The sequence below is a fragment of the Schistocerca gregaria genome, chromosome 3 (genome assembly GCF_023897955.1).
Source record: "Schistocerca gregaria isolate iqSchGreg1 chromosome 3, iqSchGreg1.2, whole genome shotgun sequence".
In the NCBI taxonomy this organism is placed as follows: Eukaryota; Metazoa; Arthropoda; class Insecta; order Orthoptera; family Acrididae; genus Schistocerca; species Schistocerca gregaria.
The window spans coordinates 837,092,599-837,108,815 of NC_064922.1; the positions used below are offsets into that span (position 1 = coordinate 837,092,599).

Below are 16,217 nucleotides of genomic sequence, written 5' to 3' on the forward strand. Positions count from 1 at the left end.
CTGTTACCACGAGACTGAGTAGAACACTTGGTTCGAATACATCCAGGTAAAGGAATGTAGTATCATCGTTATGCTATTTCTGCTCTGGTTCCCTATTTCCAATCCGTATGCTTTCGTCATTATTTCTTGTCTCTATAAAAGTACTAACAAGCTATTTTAAAAGGTCCAACAACCTCGATAAAATGTCATGTTCCACGCCAGGAGTGAACATTCTGTATACAATACGAGTGTTCCTGTCGGCCACGTGATACCCTAAACCACTGTAAGACTGTTCTTTCATCTAAACTTAGGCAGCTACACGGTCTGCCTATTGTAAAAGGTCCCACTAATAATCGTAAATCAAGACGAATTTTCGACCCGACGTTCGAGATTGTTTTTTTTTTTTTTTAAATCTAAGACGGATTATATCACAAAAATCTGACAAACCCTTAGCACTAATACTATTACGGCAGAAACTTTAAAACATATACTTGGACATCCACATTCAGACATTTAAATATAGTATCCTACTCTATTGTTATTTTTCGAGATATTTGATTTGTTATCACATATTACTTTGATGATTAAAATATACAATACTTGACGTACATTATAGAAAATAAATTAACTGTTAACATATGGTATGCATGAACTACAGCTGAATCGCTCTGGCGTAAAGGACTGGACACTATGAACATTTGGCATTTCATAATTTGAAATATTTAAAAAAATTGCTTATACTAATTCCGAATTTACAGGTTCCACATATACAGTGTACTGAGTACATTTCAATCACTCTTCGTTTATCACATTGTCCCTGCAAGTATTCCTCCTTAGCACTCGGTTATTATGTGGCGAATGAAACATTTCTCTGGGCTGTTGTGCAGACAGAATGAAATGCAAATTGCCTGAGAAAATGATACAACTAGTAATACAGGCAAAGATTTATGAGTGAAAGCTCCCTGAATCATTTATGTACACAACTTTCTAAATTACTTTCGGAAGGAGAACTGACAAATATCGAATTGTATACCTTTTTTTATAGCTGAGAAACATAAAGTAGACAACGTATGAATACATTTGTTTTTCGTACTCAATTTTCATAAGTGGTACCATTTCTTTCTTGGTCCACAAACCAACATTAGAAGAGGAAAAGTTGTTGAAGTTTCACAACTACATTCCTGTTTATGTTTCCCGTATTTGAAGTCTCTGTAATGTAATATAACCAATCTTATGCTACTGCATATCAAAGAGGAGGAATCTAATATTTCAAAAGATTCAGAGTGGCAAGTAAAAACAACTATTCAATAGAGGCTCCAACAAACCAATGGAATCCCAAAGACTTCTTGAAAAAAACTTCAAATATCTTCACTCGATTGGAAATATTTAGAATACATTATTAATTTTGAACTAGCCGATTATATGGTGTTGTTAATCAAATGGTTTGTACAATTAGTTAAGATTTAGATTTAAAACGCGATATAGGTTGGTAACTTCTCAGTAAAAACGGCATTGACTTTAGTGATATGTTTTTATGCCCAGAAAGATCATATGAAATTCGAAAATGTATTGACATTGTACGTTCTTGACTGATTGTGCTGCAAGTAACTCATTTCCATTAACAATTTAATTCTCATTTGCAGTTCAGTATCATGTGAGACTATCACCTAAATCTTCCATAATTTACAGAGTTTCGTATTTAGTAATCGAAGGGTGCGAATATATATAAGTTTTTTCTACTCCTGTCATATGTAGCCTCTTGATAATATTTCTGTAGTTCAGTAGGTGAAAAATTTTCAAACATTTTAATGAGTGATTGGTAAGCTGTATGCGCTTTAGCGGAGAATCACTTACTGGAGAATTCAGGGTTGCTTGATTGAAGATGCAAGTGTTTGCCAGAATACACATTCACTAACGAAAAAGGGAGATTAGCGTGATAGAAGCACAGCCTGTGACTTTTTACGAGTGAATTTCTCTGTCTGTAGTCAGCTTTTGGATCTGACAGTTTTGGTGCGTCAGAGTCTTGTCACAGATTCGTGACACTCCCTATTCTCACCCTTTGCGATCCAATTTTGCAACAGTTTTTGGCGTAGAGCACGGAAGTAAAACAATGACTAGCCGATCGATACAATTATTTTCGCAGCGACAGTCCACACTTTCTTAGTACGACGAGGTATTTCGCCGTCTTTGAGGAGAAAATTTTAGGACGGCAAACCGTAAAAAACATGTTTAGAGTCAGCAGGTAACTTCCAGGTCTAAAGCAATGCACAGTAGTTAACAAGGTAGACTATTAACAATAAACTACATGTGCTTCCACATCACCTGGAGGAAACCCTGCAAACAGTCGTACAAGTACTGACAGACATACAAGTACTGACAAGCACTAAATAGTCAACATTTCGGACCCAGTAAAGTGGTTATAGCACGAATTGTTGAAGCTGCAGCTATATGATGAATCAATCAAAGAATCGAATCTGAAATGACAGAAGATGAAGCTCAACACTGTAATTATGACAGACCCAAGCGGAAAAGGTGATGTTCCCATTACACCTTGACCACTTTTAGATAAAATGAGATTTCTATATCTAAGAAGGGGAGCCAACGTCCTTTCCCTTATTTATGTGTTTCAGTCAGTGGAAGCTCACTCCACGCAACTAGCGTAATTATGAAAGCAGTTCAGGCAAAATTCGTGAGAGTGATTTTAATCGGAGGAGTTGCATTCCGTCCGCTGGCCGACAGTGAAACTGTTTAGCTAACGAGAGCAACACTTCACTGTTCAGTGTTGGAGAAATGTACAGTGCCGGATTGTTAGTACAGAGGGCAGTGGAAACTGCGGCAAAGACAAGATGCTGTTGGCGACGGTAATCACGGTATTGCTCGTCAGAAGTACAGTGTGTGTGTGTGTGTGTGTGTGTGTGTGTGTGTGTGTGTGTGTGGGTATGTGTCCCTTTTTCTGGCGGGGACGGTTTGACCTGCGGTCGCAGGAGTTAGAGCGAATGCAGACGAGCCGGCGCCAACGGACCAGTGGAGGCGGATACCGCTCAGTCGACGAATCGACTCAGGTCGTCGTAGAAGCTGCCGTCGGTGTCATCGAAGCTGTTGAGCGCCACGGCGTCTTCGTCGCACATGGTGGCGTCGGGGGCGGCGGTGACGCCGACAGCCTCTTCCTTGCCGACGAGGCCGATGCCGACGCCGACGCCAACGCCGACGCCGACGCCGACACCGACGCCGAAGGCTTCCACTGGCAGAGCGGACGCCGTCGACGGACTGAGGGCAGCGTCGGCAGCGGCGGGGGCCGTCGCGTAGCCGGGGGCGGCCACGCCCTGTGCGGGGGCGGGCGCCACGTCACCGGCGGCTGGGGCGGAGGCGGCGGGGGCGGCCACGATGGCGGCGACGCCGGGCGTCGAGGGTGGCAGCAGCGCCGTCGCGTAAGGCGAGACCTCGCCGCGCATCTCGCAGATGATGTTGGTGAGCGCCATCACGTAGTTCTTGGCCAGCGTCAGCGTCTCTATCTTGGACAGGCGACGCTCCTTCTTCACGTGCGGAATCACCTCGCGGAGCGACTGCAGTAGAGCAGAAAAAAAACGCAGAAAGATAATCTTAGACACATTACGTAAACAGTGCGAGAGACAGTCATAAAGGTTTACACTACTGACCATTAAAATTGCTACACCAACAAGAAATACAGATGATAAACGGGTATTCATTGGACAAATATATTATACTAGAACTGAGGTATGATTACATTTTCACGCAATTTGGGTGCATAGATCCTGAGAAATCAGTACCCAGAACAACAACCTCTCGCCGTAATAACGGCCTTGATATGCCTGGGCATTGAGTCAAACAGAGCTTGGATGGTGAGTACAGGTACAGCTGCCCATGCAGCTTCAACACGATACCACAGTTCATCAAGAGTAGTGACTGGCGTATTGTAACGAGCCAGGTGCTCGGCCACCATTGACCAGACTTTTCCAGTTGGTGAGATATCCGGAGAACGTACTGTCCACGGCAGCATTCGAACACTCCTGTATCCACAAAGGCTCCTACAGGACCTGCTGAAATGTAGGGTTTCGCAGTGATCGAATGAAAGTTAGAGCCACGTGTCGTAACACATCTGAAATGTAACGTTCACTGTTCAAAGTGCCGTCAATGCGAACAAGAGGTGACCGAGACGTGTAACGAATGGAACCCCACACCATCACGCCGGATGATATGCCAGTATGACGATGACGAATACACGCTTCCAATGTGCGTTCACCGCGATGTCACAAAACACGGATGCGACCATCATGATGCTGTAAACAGAACCTGGATTCATCCGAAAAAATGACGTTTTGCCATTCCTGCACACAGGTTCGTCGTTGAGTACATCATCGCAGGCGCTCCTGTCTGTAATGCAGCGTCAAAGATAACAGCAGCCATGGTGTCCGAGCTGATAATCCATGCTGCTGCAAACGTTGTCGAACTGTTCGTGCAGACGGTTGTTGTCTTCCAAACGTCCCCATCTGTTGACTCAGGAATCGAGACGTGGCTGCACGTGGCAAGGGTGCATGAGCACGTCCTCGGCTCCGAAAGCCCATATCGATGATGTTTCGTTGAATGGTTCGCACGCTGACACTTGTTGATGGCCCACGACGAAATCTGCAGCAATTTGCGGAAAGGTGGCGTTTCCGTCATGTTGAACGATTCTCTTCAGTCGTCGTTGGTCCCGTTCTTGCAATATTTTTGCTGCCGCAGCGATTTCAGAGATTTGATGTTTTTCCGGATTCTTGATCTTCACCTTACACTCGTGAAGTGGTCGTACGGGAAAATCCCCACTTCTTCGCTATCTCGGAAATGCTGTGTCCCATCGCTCGTGCGCCGGCTATAACACCACGGTTCAAACTCAGATACAACTTGACAACCAGCCATTGTAGCAGCTAACAACTGCGCCAGACACTTGTTGTCTTATGTAGGCGTTGCCCACCACATAGTCGCACTCTGCCTGTTTACATATCTGTTTATTTGAATACTTATGCCTGTACCAGTTTCTTTGGCGCTTCAGTGTATCATAACGGTAAGAAAATTTCTGTATTTTGCAAGTGAGAATTGATCTTGATTTAATGATTGTGCTGACAGAGTACTCAGTGAGTGATACCTAAGATTACGCAATGTTGCACAATGTGCTGCCAACGGATTGTGAGAGAGTGAGGGAAAATAAACTGGCTAAACTGGGGGACAGAAACCGTCATGGGTTGCGTCCCTGGTGACGTGGCATTACATCAGCAACTTACGAAGATGGCCACTGGTCAGCCCCAGAAGGCAACAGATATACATGCAACAAAATGGAGGGTTCTGATTGGTCCAAAGCACAAGGGAGCAGTTTCCTACTCCAGAGTGGAAGTTGGGAAGGGATGTTGGGGGTAATCGGTTACCTGTCGAATGTAGATTCCGCTGATGGTGGTAGAAGATGCCTCATCAGTTAAAGTGTCCCAACATTTAGAGTTTGTTAAATATAACTGTCGTTGTTTTGGAGCGATATGTGAGTATTTACGACCATTGCAATCTGCAAAGGCACAGTTGGATGATATGTGTTCCTACAACCGCGTTTTGTAAACCACCACAAAGGATATAAACGTAGGCTTTCGCAGGCATTGTCACATTAAATAAAATTTTTCTGGTTTTGTGACCGGATTTTCAATGTATTTAAGACTACCGACCTTTCGGTTTCTGTTGCAAGCAACCTGTGTTTGAATCCATATGCAGAACGGACGGTTCGTCGTGTCATTTGAAGTTCACACATATTCTCAACTACCTGCTCGTGAATAACTTAAATTTTTAATGTAATTTTGTGTTAAATATCAAGTACGATATGTTACTTTGAAAAGGAAATCAAGAATACGACGAAATTACTACGTGCGTTACCTATCTGATGTAATAATGAGAGTGGTAACATTTCAGGTATGTCATTTATTGCAATATATGTGAGCTTACAAGCCTTAAGGACAGTCTTATCAGTGATAAGGTGTTCCCTGATTTTTCTAGTATCGTGGTATAACTTTACATCTTGAGTTATTGCGATACAGAGCAGTGTTTTCTAGTGGAAACTTGTTGGAATCATTTTCAATAGTCAAACGACTGTACCAAGGAGCGATTAGAGGACCTGCTACACAGCTGCGCTATGCTGGTTGCATGCGAATCAGGCGAAATGCAATTCAGGTCGTTCGGATACTTTTGAGCATGACTGTACGTGCGGGTAAGAAAGCACGCCAGTAACCAAACGTTTCGGGCAGCAACGAAACAGTACGTGTAACACTCGTTACTCAGTAACGAACACGTCCGACGTGCCACGGCCTACGTGCTGGGCGCCCCCTGGGGACCATGTTGTGTGGCGCTAGCACCGGGGCTTCCATTGACGTCACGTCCCATTCAAGAAGCCGCACAGCCACCAATTTCTCTGCCAGGCAGATGGGGCCGTTGATTGGTTCTCATCAGAGCTATTGATTACTCGGAAACAAGCATCCGGAAACCCTTCTATTAGCGGCGGGGACACCACCCAGAGCAGGGGTAAGATGCGGTACAGCGAGAACCACAAACTACCCAGATTTACTGCAAGGGAGTGTGACCTCCATTTTAATAAGCTGAGTCAGAGGCAGTGTGGCACACACCACATTTGGCACATGCACCAGGTCTCGTACTACCAAGGACTTGGCATTGCACTTCTCACTTTATTGGCGGAAAATTAAAGTTAGCAGTTTCGAACTGGAAAAAAAAACAAAAAAAAAGAAAAACGCTTTTAAGACTAACTGAACACGATGATGAAATATTTTTAGAACGTTGGAAGCAATAAAGCGCTGACATAAAATTGTGTGAATTTTCGAATGTGTGAAGAATACAATTAAAGTAATTCTATTAAAACAATTCAAATTTTGCATATTTCGAATTGCAACGGGATTTTTGTTTTTGACTGTATATTCCACTGCCGTGCATTAATAGGTACTTGCATCGCAGTACTTCGTTGTCGACGAAGATTATTGGCTTTACGTTGCCAACAAAGCTCGCCTAAAAATCGTCTTTCTTGACCTTCCCTCGCACCGAAATACATATTATTCGCACAGTCTATATCGTGGTAGGTCATGGAAGAAGCTGAAACAATGCAAAGCGGGTGTACCCGACAGCCACTGACAACTTTCCCTGGCTTCATCCTTATACTGTGTTCAGCATATCGTCTGATATTGTCTATGGGAGCAGGCTTGACCCGTGGAGTTGATGGACTGAATCGGAAGTAAAGGAATATGTGGAAAAAACTGACTAGAGGACGTGATGATACACTGAAGCGCCAAAGAAACTTGTATAGACATGCGTATTCAAATACAGAGATATCTGAGAGGCAAGTACGGCGCAGCGGTCGGCAACGCGTATATGAGACAACAAGTGTCTGGCGCAGTTGTTAGATCGGTTACTGCTGTTACAAAGTCAGGTTATCAAGATTTAACTGAATCTGAACGTGATGTTACAGTCGGAGCACGAGCCATGGGACAGAGCAACTCGGGAGTAGTGATGAAGTGGCGATTTCCCCATATGACCATTTCATGATTGTACCGTGAATATCTGGAATACGGTAAAACATCAAATCTCCGACATCGCTGTGGCCGGAAAAAAGATCCGACAAGTACGGGACCAATGACGACAGAAGAGAATCGTGATAAAAGTGTAACCCTTCCGCAAGTTGCTACAGATTTCAACGTTGAGCCATCAACAAGTGCGAACCATTCACGAATCATCATCCATAGGGCTTTCAGAGCCGAAGACCCACTTGTGAAGCCTTGATGACTGCACGACACAAAGCTTTACGCCTCGCCTGGATCCGTCACCAGCGACATTGTACTGTTGATGACTGGAAACATGTTGCCTATTCGAAAGAGTCTTGTTTCAAATTGTATCGAGCGGATAAACGCGTATGGATGTGGAGACAACCTCATGGATCCTGTATTTCAGCAGGGAATTGTCGAAGCTGGCGGAGGCCCTGTAATGGTGTGGGTCGTGTGCGGTTGGAATGGTATGGGACGTCTAGATACGACTCTGACAGGTGACACGTACGTAAGCATCCTGTCTGATCACCTGCATCCATTCATGTCCATTGTGCATTCTGACGGACTTGGCCATTACCATCAGGACAACGTGACACCCCACTGTCCAGAGTTGTTACAGAGTGGCTCCAGGAACACTCTTCTGAGTTTAAACACATCCATTGGCCACCAAACTCCCCAGACATGAACATTATTGAGCATATCTGGGATACCTTGGATCGTGCTGTTCAGAAGAGATCTCCACCCCGTCGTACTATTACGGATTTATGGACAGCCCTGCAGGATTCATGGTGTTAATTCCCTCCAGCATTACTTCAGACATCAGTCGAGTCCATGCCACGTCGTGTTGCAGCACTTCTGCGTGCTCGCGGGGGGCCTACACGATATTTGGCACCTGTACCATTTTCTTTGGTTTTTCGGTGTATATCGGTGTCAAGATATCATGGAATAACTTTCATGGCGCTTCTCACAGACGAAGAGAGCAAAACATTTATAGAAAGACTGGAGTACAGTATCTGATGGAAAGTATCTCGAGACCCCTATGTGAAAAGAAACTGACCACTAGATGTCACCTGAGACGCACCTACCAGAGCAAAAGTGGGCGGGGAGTACTGTGCTGTCAGCAGACAAGCAGTGCTAGCGGAATCGGCCTGTCAGGAGACCTCAGTGACTCCGGAAGTTGACTGGTTATTGCCTGTCAACTGAGTAACAAAATCATCAGGTGGACATTTTAACCTTTCTTAAAGCTGCCCAAGACGGTTGTTGTTGGAGTGATTGTGAAGTGGAAACGCGAAGGACGATCCACAGCCAAACCAAGACTAAGTGCTCAAGACGGCTGTTGTTGAAGTCCTTGTGAACTGGAAAAGCGAAGTACCATCCACAGCCAAACCATGATCAGGAAGACTTCTTATATGTACAGGTAGGAACCGTCGAGCATTGTAGAGTGTGGTTGTAAAAAATCGAATGTAATCAACAGAAGAAATCTTTCGATATTTCCGAAGTGCTGCTAGTAGCCTCACACTGACTAGGAACTTAAAAAGAATGGGATACGCTGGTTGAGCAGCTCCTCATAAGCCACACGTTTCTGTAATCAGCGCTAAGTGACGATTGTGATGGTGTAAAGAGCATCGCCATTGGACAGGGGATGAATGGAAACGAGCGATCTGGAGTGATGAATTACGCCACAACCCGCGCCAGTGCGCTGGGAGGGTTTGTGCCTGGAGAATTCCTAAACAACCTTACCTACCAACACGTGTGGTGCCAACAGTGGAGAAGGTGGTATATGACAGAAGGTGGAACTACTATTATTTTTTTAACATACTCCGCTAACACACTGTTTAATGAACATACCTGCGATGTTTCAGAGTCTTGCGCTGTATGCAGCCCGCACTGCTACACGCAGAACACCGTCAGTTTAGTTGTAACCACCCAGTAAATAAAATGTTCAAATGTGTGTGAAATCTTATGGGACTTAACTGATAAGGTCATCAGTCCCTAAGCTTACACACTACTTAACCTAAATTATCCTAGGGACAAACACACACACCCATGCCCGAGGGAGGACTCGAACCGCCACCGGGTTCAGCCGCAGAGTTCACGACTGCAGCGCCTCAGAGCGCTCGGCTAATCCCGCGCGGCGCCCAGTAAATAAACCACCTGACTCACAGGATGAGCAGCAAACTGTCTGTTCACTGATGATCTTGTAGTGTACAGGAAGCGTCGTCACTGACTGCAGGAGGATACAGGATGGACTGGACAGAATTTCTATTTTGTGCGATGAATCACAGCTTGCTCTAACTGTACACAGTCCAAAAAGTAGTAAGGCTGCATAATAAAACATAATGCTAAGATCGTGGATTTAATGCTTCGGATGTTCTACATAGGCTGCCTCTCAACTGATTACAGCGCACAGAACGTTCATACAACCATATGAAACCGTCAGAAAAGTCCTTCTTTGGGATGTAGTCCAACTTGCGCATTACACTCGCTTGAAAGTCCTTTACTTCGTCAAAGCGTTGATCCTCCACGTGAATTTCTGCACTTTGTCGCCCTGTGGTAAGTTTACATTGATAATACGACATCTCGTCACTTACGATGAAGGAATGAAATTTTAGAAAACAACTGCCCTTGTTTTACATTTCAATCAACTCGTGGCAGGTACCCATCTGTCATTTTTTGTTTGTTTGATAGTCAAACTATGCATGACAAACGTTGGCAACACTTTTCTCCTCTTCAAAACAATCTCGAGTAGGTCTTGAACACAGAGATGTTGCTCCATTATAATTTGTGACATACTACTGTCGCACGTCCACAAATTAACACTGCCTGCTTTTGACTCACGTGTCAAATGCACAGCTGTTGTTTACAGTTGTTCGTTAAAGCTGTCACTGTACTAACTGCGCTGACGTTGCTTATACGTCAGGAATAAAATACATCTCGAAGGTATTTGGGCGGACGCTGTAGGGAAATGCAAGCTAATTTAGACAAGCACGAAAAAGATCCTGTAATATTCGAATGCAGTACTAATGGTGTGCTGCTTGCTACAGTCACGTCAATTGAACATGCAAGTTTAGTGATCTGAATTGGAATCAGCTCCTAAAGTTGGTTTAGTGAAGGCAAATGGTCGACTTAGACTCACTGGGAGGACTCTAGGAATGTGTAGCTTATTGATGAAGGAGACTTGGTATAGATCACTTGTGCGATCCATTCGTGAGTACTGCTCGAGTGTTTGGGATAACCAAGGGAAGACATTGCAGCATTTCAGAGGCATGCTGCTAGATTTGTTACCGGGAGGTCTGCCAACACGCGAGAAATTCGGTAATGCTGTGTGAACTCAAGTGGGAATCCCTGGAGAGAAGGCGACGTTCTTTTTGCGAAACACTATCGCAAAGTCTAGTGAAGCGGCTTTTACGGCTGGCTGCATAGCGATTCTACTACAACCAACGTACATCTCGTCTCAGGACTACGAAGACAAGCTACGAGAAGTCACGACTCGCACGGAAGCATAGAGACGCATTTCCTTCGCCCAACTGCAACGGAAAAAGGAAGTAATGAAATACTGAGTGTTATCGACAAGGGATCTGAAATTTCTCCATATTGCTAGATTTCCAGAAGGTTTCAAAAATGGTTCATGCGGCTCTAAGCACTATGGGACTTAACATCTGAGGTCATCAGTCCCCTAGTCTTAGAACTACTTAAGCGTAACTAACCTAAGGACATCACACACATACATGCCCGAGGCAGGAGTCGATCCTGCGACCATAGCAGCAGCGCGATTCGAGACTGAAGCACCTAGAACCGCTCAGCCACAGCGGCCCAGAAGGTTTCTGACATCGTTCCTCACAAACGACTTCCAGTCAAACTGTTTGCCTGTGGTGTATCAGTTATGCGACCGCATTCATAATTTCCTGCGGGAAGTGTTACACTTCGTAGTAATTGACGGAATGCGATCGTGTGAAACAGAAGTGATACCTGGCTTTCCCAAGGAACTGTTACAGGACCTCTGCTGTTCGTAATCTATAAAAACGATTTAGGAGCAGCCCTCTTAAACTGTTTGCACATGACGCTGTCGTCTCGTAAAGTCATCAAACTATCAAAACCATTTGAAGAATGATTTAGAGAAGATATTTGTGTGGTGCGGATAGTGTTTATTTGTCTGTACAACCGAGCGAGGTTATATAGGTGGTTAGCACACTGGAGTCGCATTCGGTAGGATGACGGTTCAAACCCGCGTCTGGCCATCGTAATTTAGGTTTTCCGTGATTTCCCTAAATCGCTCCAGGAAAATGCCTGGATGGTTCCTTTGAAAGGGCACGGCGGATTTCCTTCCCTATCCTTCCCTAATCCAATGAGCGATGACCTGACTGTTTGCTCCCCTTCCATAAATCAACCAACCAACCAATTATATAATGGAAATGAGTACTAAACTGAATACAGTAAAAATACGTTGCATGACAAATTACACATCTATGAAGGCTGTGAATTCCACTAAATGCTTTGTGACTACAATTACGAGTAACTTAAGCTGCACTGATCACACAGATATTACTTTGGGGAAAGTAAACCAAACACTCCGATTTACTAGTAGTACATTTAGATGATGCAACAGGTTAACTAATGGCACTGCCTACGCTATGGTTGTCGGCCCTCTTTTGGAGTATTGCTGCGCAGTTTGGGATCTGCACCTTCTAGGATTGACGGAGGACGTCGAAATAGTTCAGAGAAGTGTAGCTCGTTTTGTATTATCACAAAAAAGGAAACAGAATGTCACAGATAAGATACGCAAATTGGGGTGGAAATCATTAAAAGAAAGATGTTTTTCGTTACTGGAGAATCATTTCCAAAATTTCAGGCAACAATTTTCTCATCCGAATGCGCAAATATTTCCTTGGCGCACACGTACATAGACAGAAATGATCATCATGATAGTTAGATCTAGCCCAGAAAGATTTAAGTGTTCGTCGTTCCTGCTCTCTCTTCAAGAGTGGAACTGTAGAGACTATCCTGTACGTGGTTTGTTGAACACTGTGACAGGCACTCAATTGTAAATTGCAGAGTAGCCATGTAGACTGAAATGTCCAACAGTGGTCTAACGTACCGACCACTATTTATCGTATGATTCAGTGGCTTGCCAAGGAGTGACGTTTCTGTACCTGAACAATTGGGATGAAAGTAATGGAAAGGAAACAGGATGGGAATGACATAGAAAATAACGGCTTTCAGTCGGACAGGGCGTTACGGCTGTGCAACGGCGAGAGTTGAAAATTTTTGCTTGACCGGGGCTCAAACAAGGATGCTCCGCTTCTCTGGAGCGGTTACCTTAACGACTCGGCCATCCGTTAGACCCAAACTCCCAGCTTCCGACTCGCCGCACCGCAACGACCCTCGCCCATTAACCCCCTTGTCTCAGATATCTGATTCCCACAGGTGTCGGGTCTTAGATTCTGCGCCTGCACTGAAACTTTTTCATCAAACAGCCGTCACGTCCATAAAATTATAGCAATGAATGGCATCTGGTCTGTCAGAGATGTCCCATAGTACGGACGCCACAGGTATCTGTAGGGCCGATACCTGACTTCTGAGCACAGTTCAGCTCAGAGACGATGTAGACGCCAGAGGTCGGGACACCGTCTGCTAAATTTCGTACCCTGTATACCAACCCCAAATCACCTACTTTTTCTTTTTAATCTCGTATGCCATGCTCTTATACAGGGTATGGAGCTTAAATCCGGACAAGTGAAATTTTTTTAAGCAAATTAATTAAAAAAAATACAAAAGAAAATGAAAATCCCTTTACATGTAAGTAGTAGTATCTTTCAAGAGTAACATTACTCGATGTAATCCCCTTCAGCCGGAATGACCACCTCCATACTTGTCATCAAGCGATCGCACGCCCCCTTTAAAACAGCTCTGTCCATATTCGCGAATGCTGCTACGATAGCGGTGCGTCCTATTGGTAACTCTTTCGACTTCGCTCCAAGCATACACTACTGCCTATTAAAAGTGCTACACCACGAAGATGACGTGCTACAGAAGCGAAATTTAACCGACACGAAGAAAATTCTGTGATATGCAAATGGTTAGCTTTTCAGAGCATTCACAAAAGGTTGGCGCCTGTGGCGACACCTACAACGAGCTGACATGAGGAAAGTTTCCAACCGATTTCTCATACACAAACAACAGTTGACCGGCGTTACCTGGTGAAACGTTGTTGTGATGCCTCGTGTAAGAAGGAGAAATACGTACCATCACGTTTCCGACTTTGATAAAGGTCGGATTGTACCCATTCGCAATTGCGGTCTACATCTACATGACTACTCTGCAATTCACATTTAAGTGCTTGGCAGAGGGTTCATCGAACCACAATCATACTATCTCTCTACTATTCCACTCCCGAACAGCGAGCGGGAAAAACGAACACCTAAACCTTTCTGTTCGAGCTCTGATTTCTCTTATTTTATTTTGATGATCATTCCTACCTATGTAGGTTGGGCTCAACAAAATATTTTCGCATTCGGAAGAGAAAGTTGGTGACTGAAATTTCGTAAAAAGGTCTCGCCGCGACGAAAAACGTCTATGCTGTAATGACTTCCATCCCAACTCGTGTATCATATCTGCCACACTCTCTCCCCTATAACGCGATAATACAAAACGAGCTGCCCTTCTTTGCACCCTCTCGATGTCCTCCGTCAATCCCACCTGGTAAGGATCCCACACCGCGCAGCAATATTCTAACAGAGGACGAACGAGTGTAGTGTAAGCTGTCTCTTTAGTGGACTTGTTGCATCTTCTAAGTGTCCTGCCAATGAAACGCAACCTTTGGCTCGCCTTCCCGACAATATTATCTATGTGGTCCTTCCAACTGAAGTTGTTTGTAATTTTAACATCCAGGTACTTAGTTGAATTGACAGCCTTGAGAATTGTACTATTTATCGAGTAATCGAATTCCAACGGATTTCTTTTGGAACTCATGTGGATCATCTCACACTTTTCGTTATTTAGCGTCAACTGCCACCTGCCACACCATACAGCAATCTTTTCTAAATCGCTTTGCAGCTGATACTGGTCTTCGGATGACCTTACTAGACGGTAAATTACAGCATCATCTGCGAACAACCTAAGAGAACTGCTCAGATTGTCACCCAGGTCATTTATATAGATCAGGAACAGTAGAGGTCCCAGGACGCTTCCCTGGGGAACACCTGATATCACTTCAGTTTTACTCGATGATTTGCCGTCTATTACTACGAACTGCGACCTTCCTGACAGGAAATCACGAATCCAGTCGCACAACTGAGACGATACCCCATAGCTCCGCAGCTTGATTAGAAGTCGCTTGTGAGGAACGGTGTCAAAAGCTTTCCGGAAATCTAGAAATACGGAATCAACTTGAGATCCCCTGTCGATAGCGGCCATTACTTCGTGCGAATAAAGAGCTAGCTGCGTTGCACAAGAGCGATGTTTTCTGAAGCCATGCTGATTACGTGTCAATAGATCGTTCCCTTCGAGGTGATTCATAATGTTTGAATACAGTATATGCTCCAAAACCCTACTGCAAACCGACGTCAATGATATAGGTCTGTAGTTAAATGGATTACTCCTACTACCCTTCTTGAACACTGGTGCGACCTGCGCAATTTTCCAATCTGTAGGTACAGATCTATCGGTGAGCGAGCGGTTGTATATGAGTGCTAAGTAGGGAGCTATAGTATCAGCGTAATCTGAAAGGAACCTAATCGGTATACAATCTGGACCTGAAGACTTGCCCGTATCAAGCGATTTGAGTTGCTTCGCAACCCCTAAGGTATCTACTTCTAAGAAACTCATGCTAGCAGATGTTCGTGTTTCAAATTCTGGAATATTCTATTCGTCTTCCCTGGTGAAGGAATTTCGGAAAACTGCGTTCAATAACTCCGCTTTAGCGGCGCAGTCGTCGATAACAGTACCATCGGCACTGCGCAGCGAAGGTATTGACTGCGTCTTGCCGCTTGTGTACTTTACATACGACCAGAATTTCTTCGGATTTTCTACCAAATTTCGAGACAATGTTTCGTTGTGGAACCCATTAAAGGCATCTCGCATCGAAGTACGTGCCAAATTTCGCGCGTCTGTAAATTTTAGCCCATCTTCAGGATTTCGCGTTCTTCTGAACTTCGCATGCTTTTTCCGTTGCCTCTGCAACAGCGTTCGGACCTTTTTTGTGTACCACGGGGGATCCGTTCCATCTCTTACCAATTTATGAGGTATGAATATCTCAATTGCTGTTGCTACTATATCTTTGAATTTGAGCCACATCTCGTCTACATTCGCATAGTCAGTTCGGAAGGAATGGAAATTGTCTTTTAGGAAGGCTTCTAGTGGTACTTTATCCGCTTTTTTAAATAAAATTATTTTGCGTTTGTTTCTGATGGATTTGGAAGAAATGGTATTGAGCCTAGCTACAATGACCTTGTGATCACTAATCCCTGTATCAGTCATGATGCTCTCTATCAGCTCTGGATTGTTTGTGGCCAAGAGGTCAAGTGTGTTTTCGCAACCATTTACAATTCGCGTGGGTTCGTGGACTAACTGTTCTAAATAATTTTCGGAGAATGCATTTAGGACAATCTCGGAAGACGTTTTGTGCCTACCACCGGTTTTGAACAAGTATTTTTGCCAACATACCGA

General features: G+C 44.3%; 1 protein-coding gene across 1 annotated transcript in view; it reads right to left on the reverse strand.

Moving 5' to 3' along the window:
• Positions 1–3,020: 3,020 nt before the first annotated feature.
• Positions 3,021–16,217, reverse strand: part of LOC126355615 (protein dimmed-like) — a 61,512-nt gene continuing 48,315 nt past the window's right edge. The window contains exons 3-4 of the mRNA XM_050005977.1: positions 3,201–3,542; positions 3,021–3,146 (exon numbers count right to left, since the gene is read on the reverse strand). Of these exons, the coding sequence (XP_049861934.1) occupies positions 3,021–3,146; positions 3,201–3,542 (468 nt within the window). The remainder of the gene's footprint in view (positions 3,147–3,200; positions 3,543–16,217) is intronic.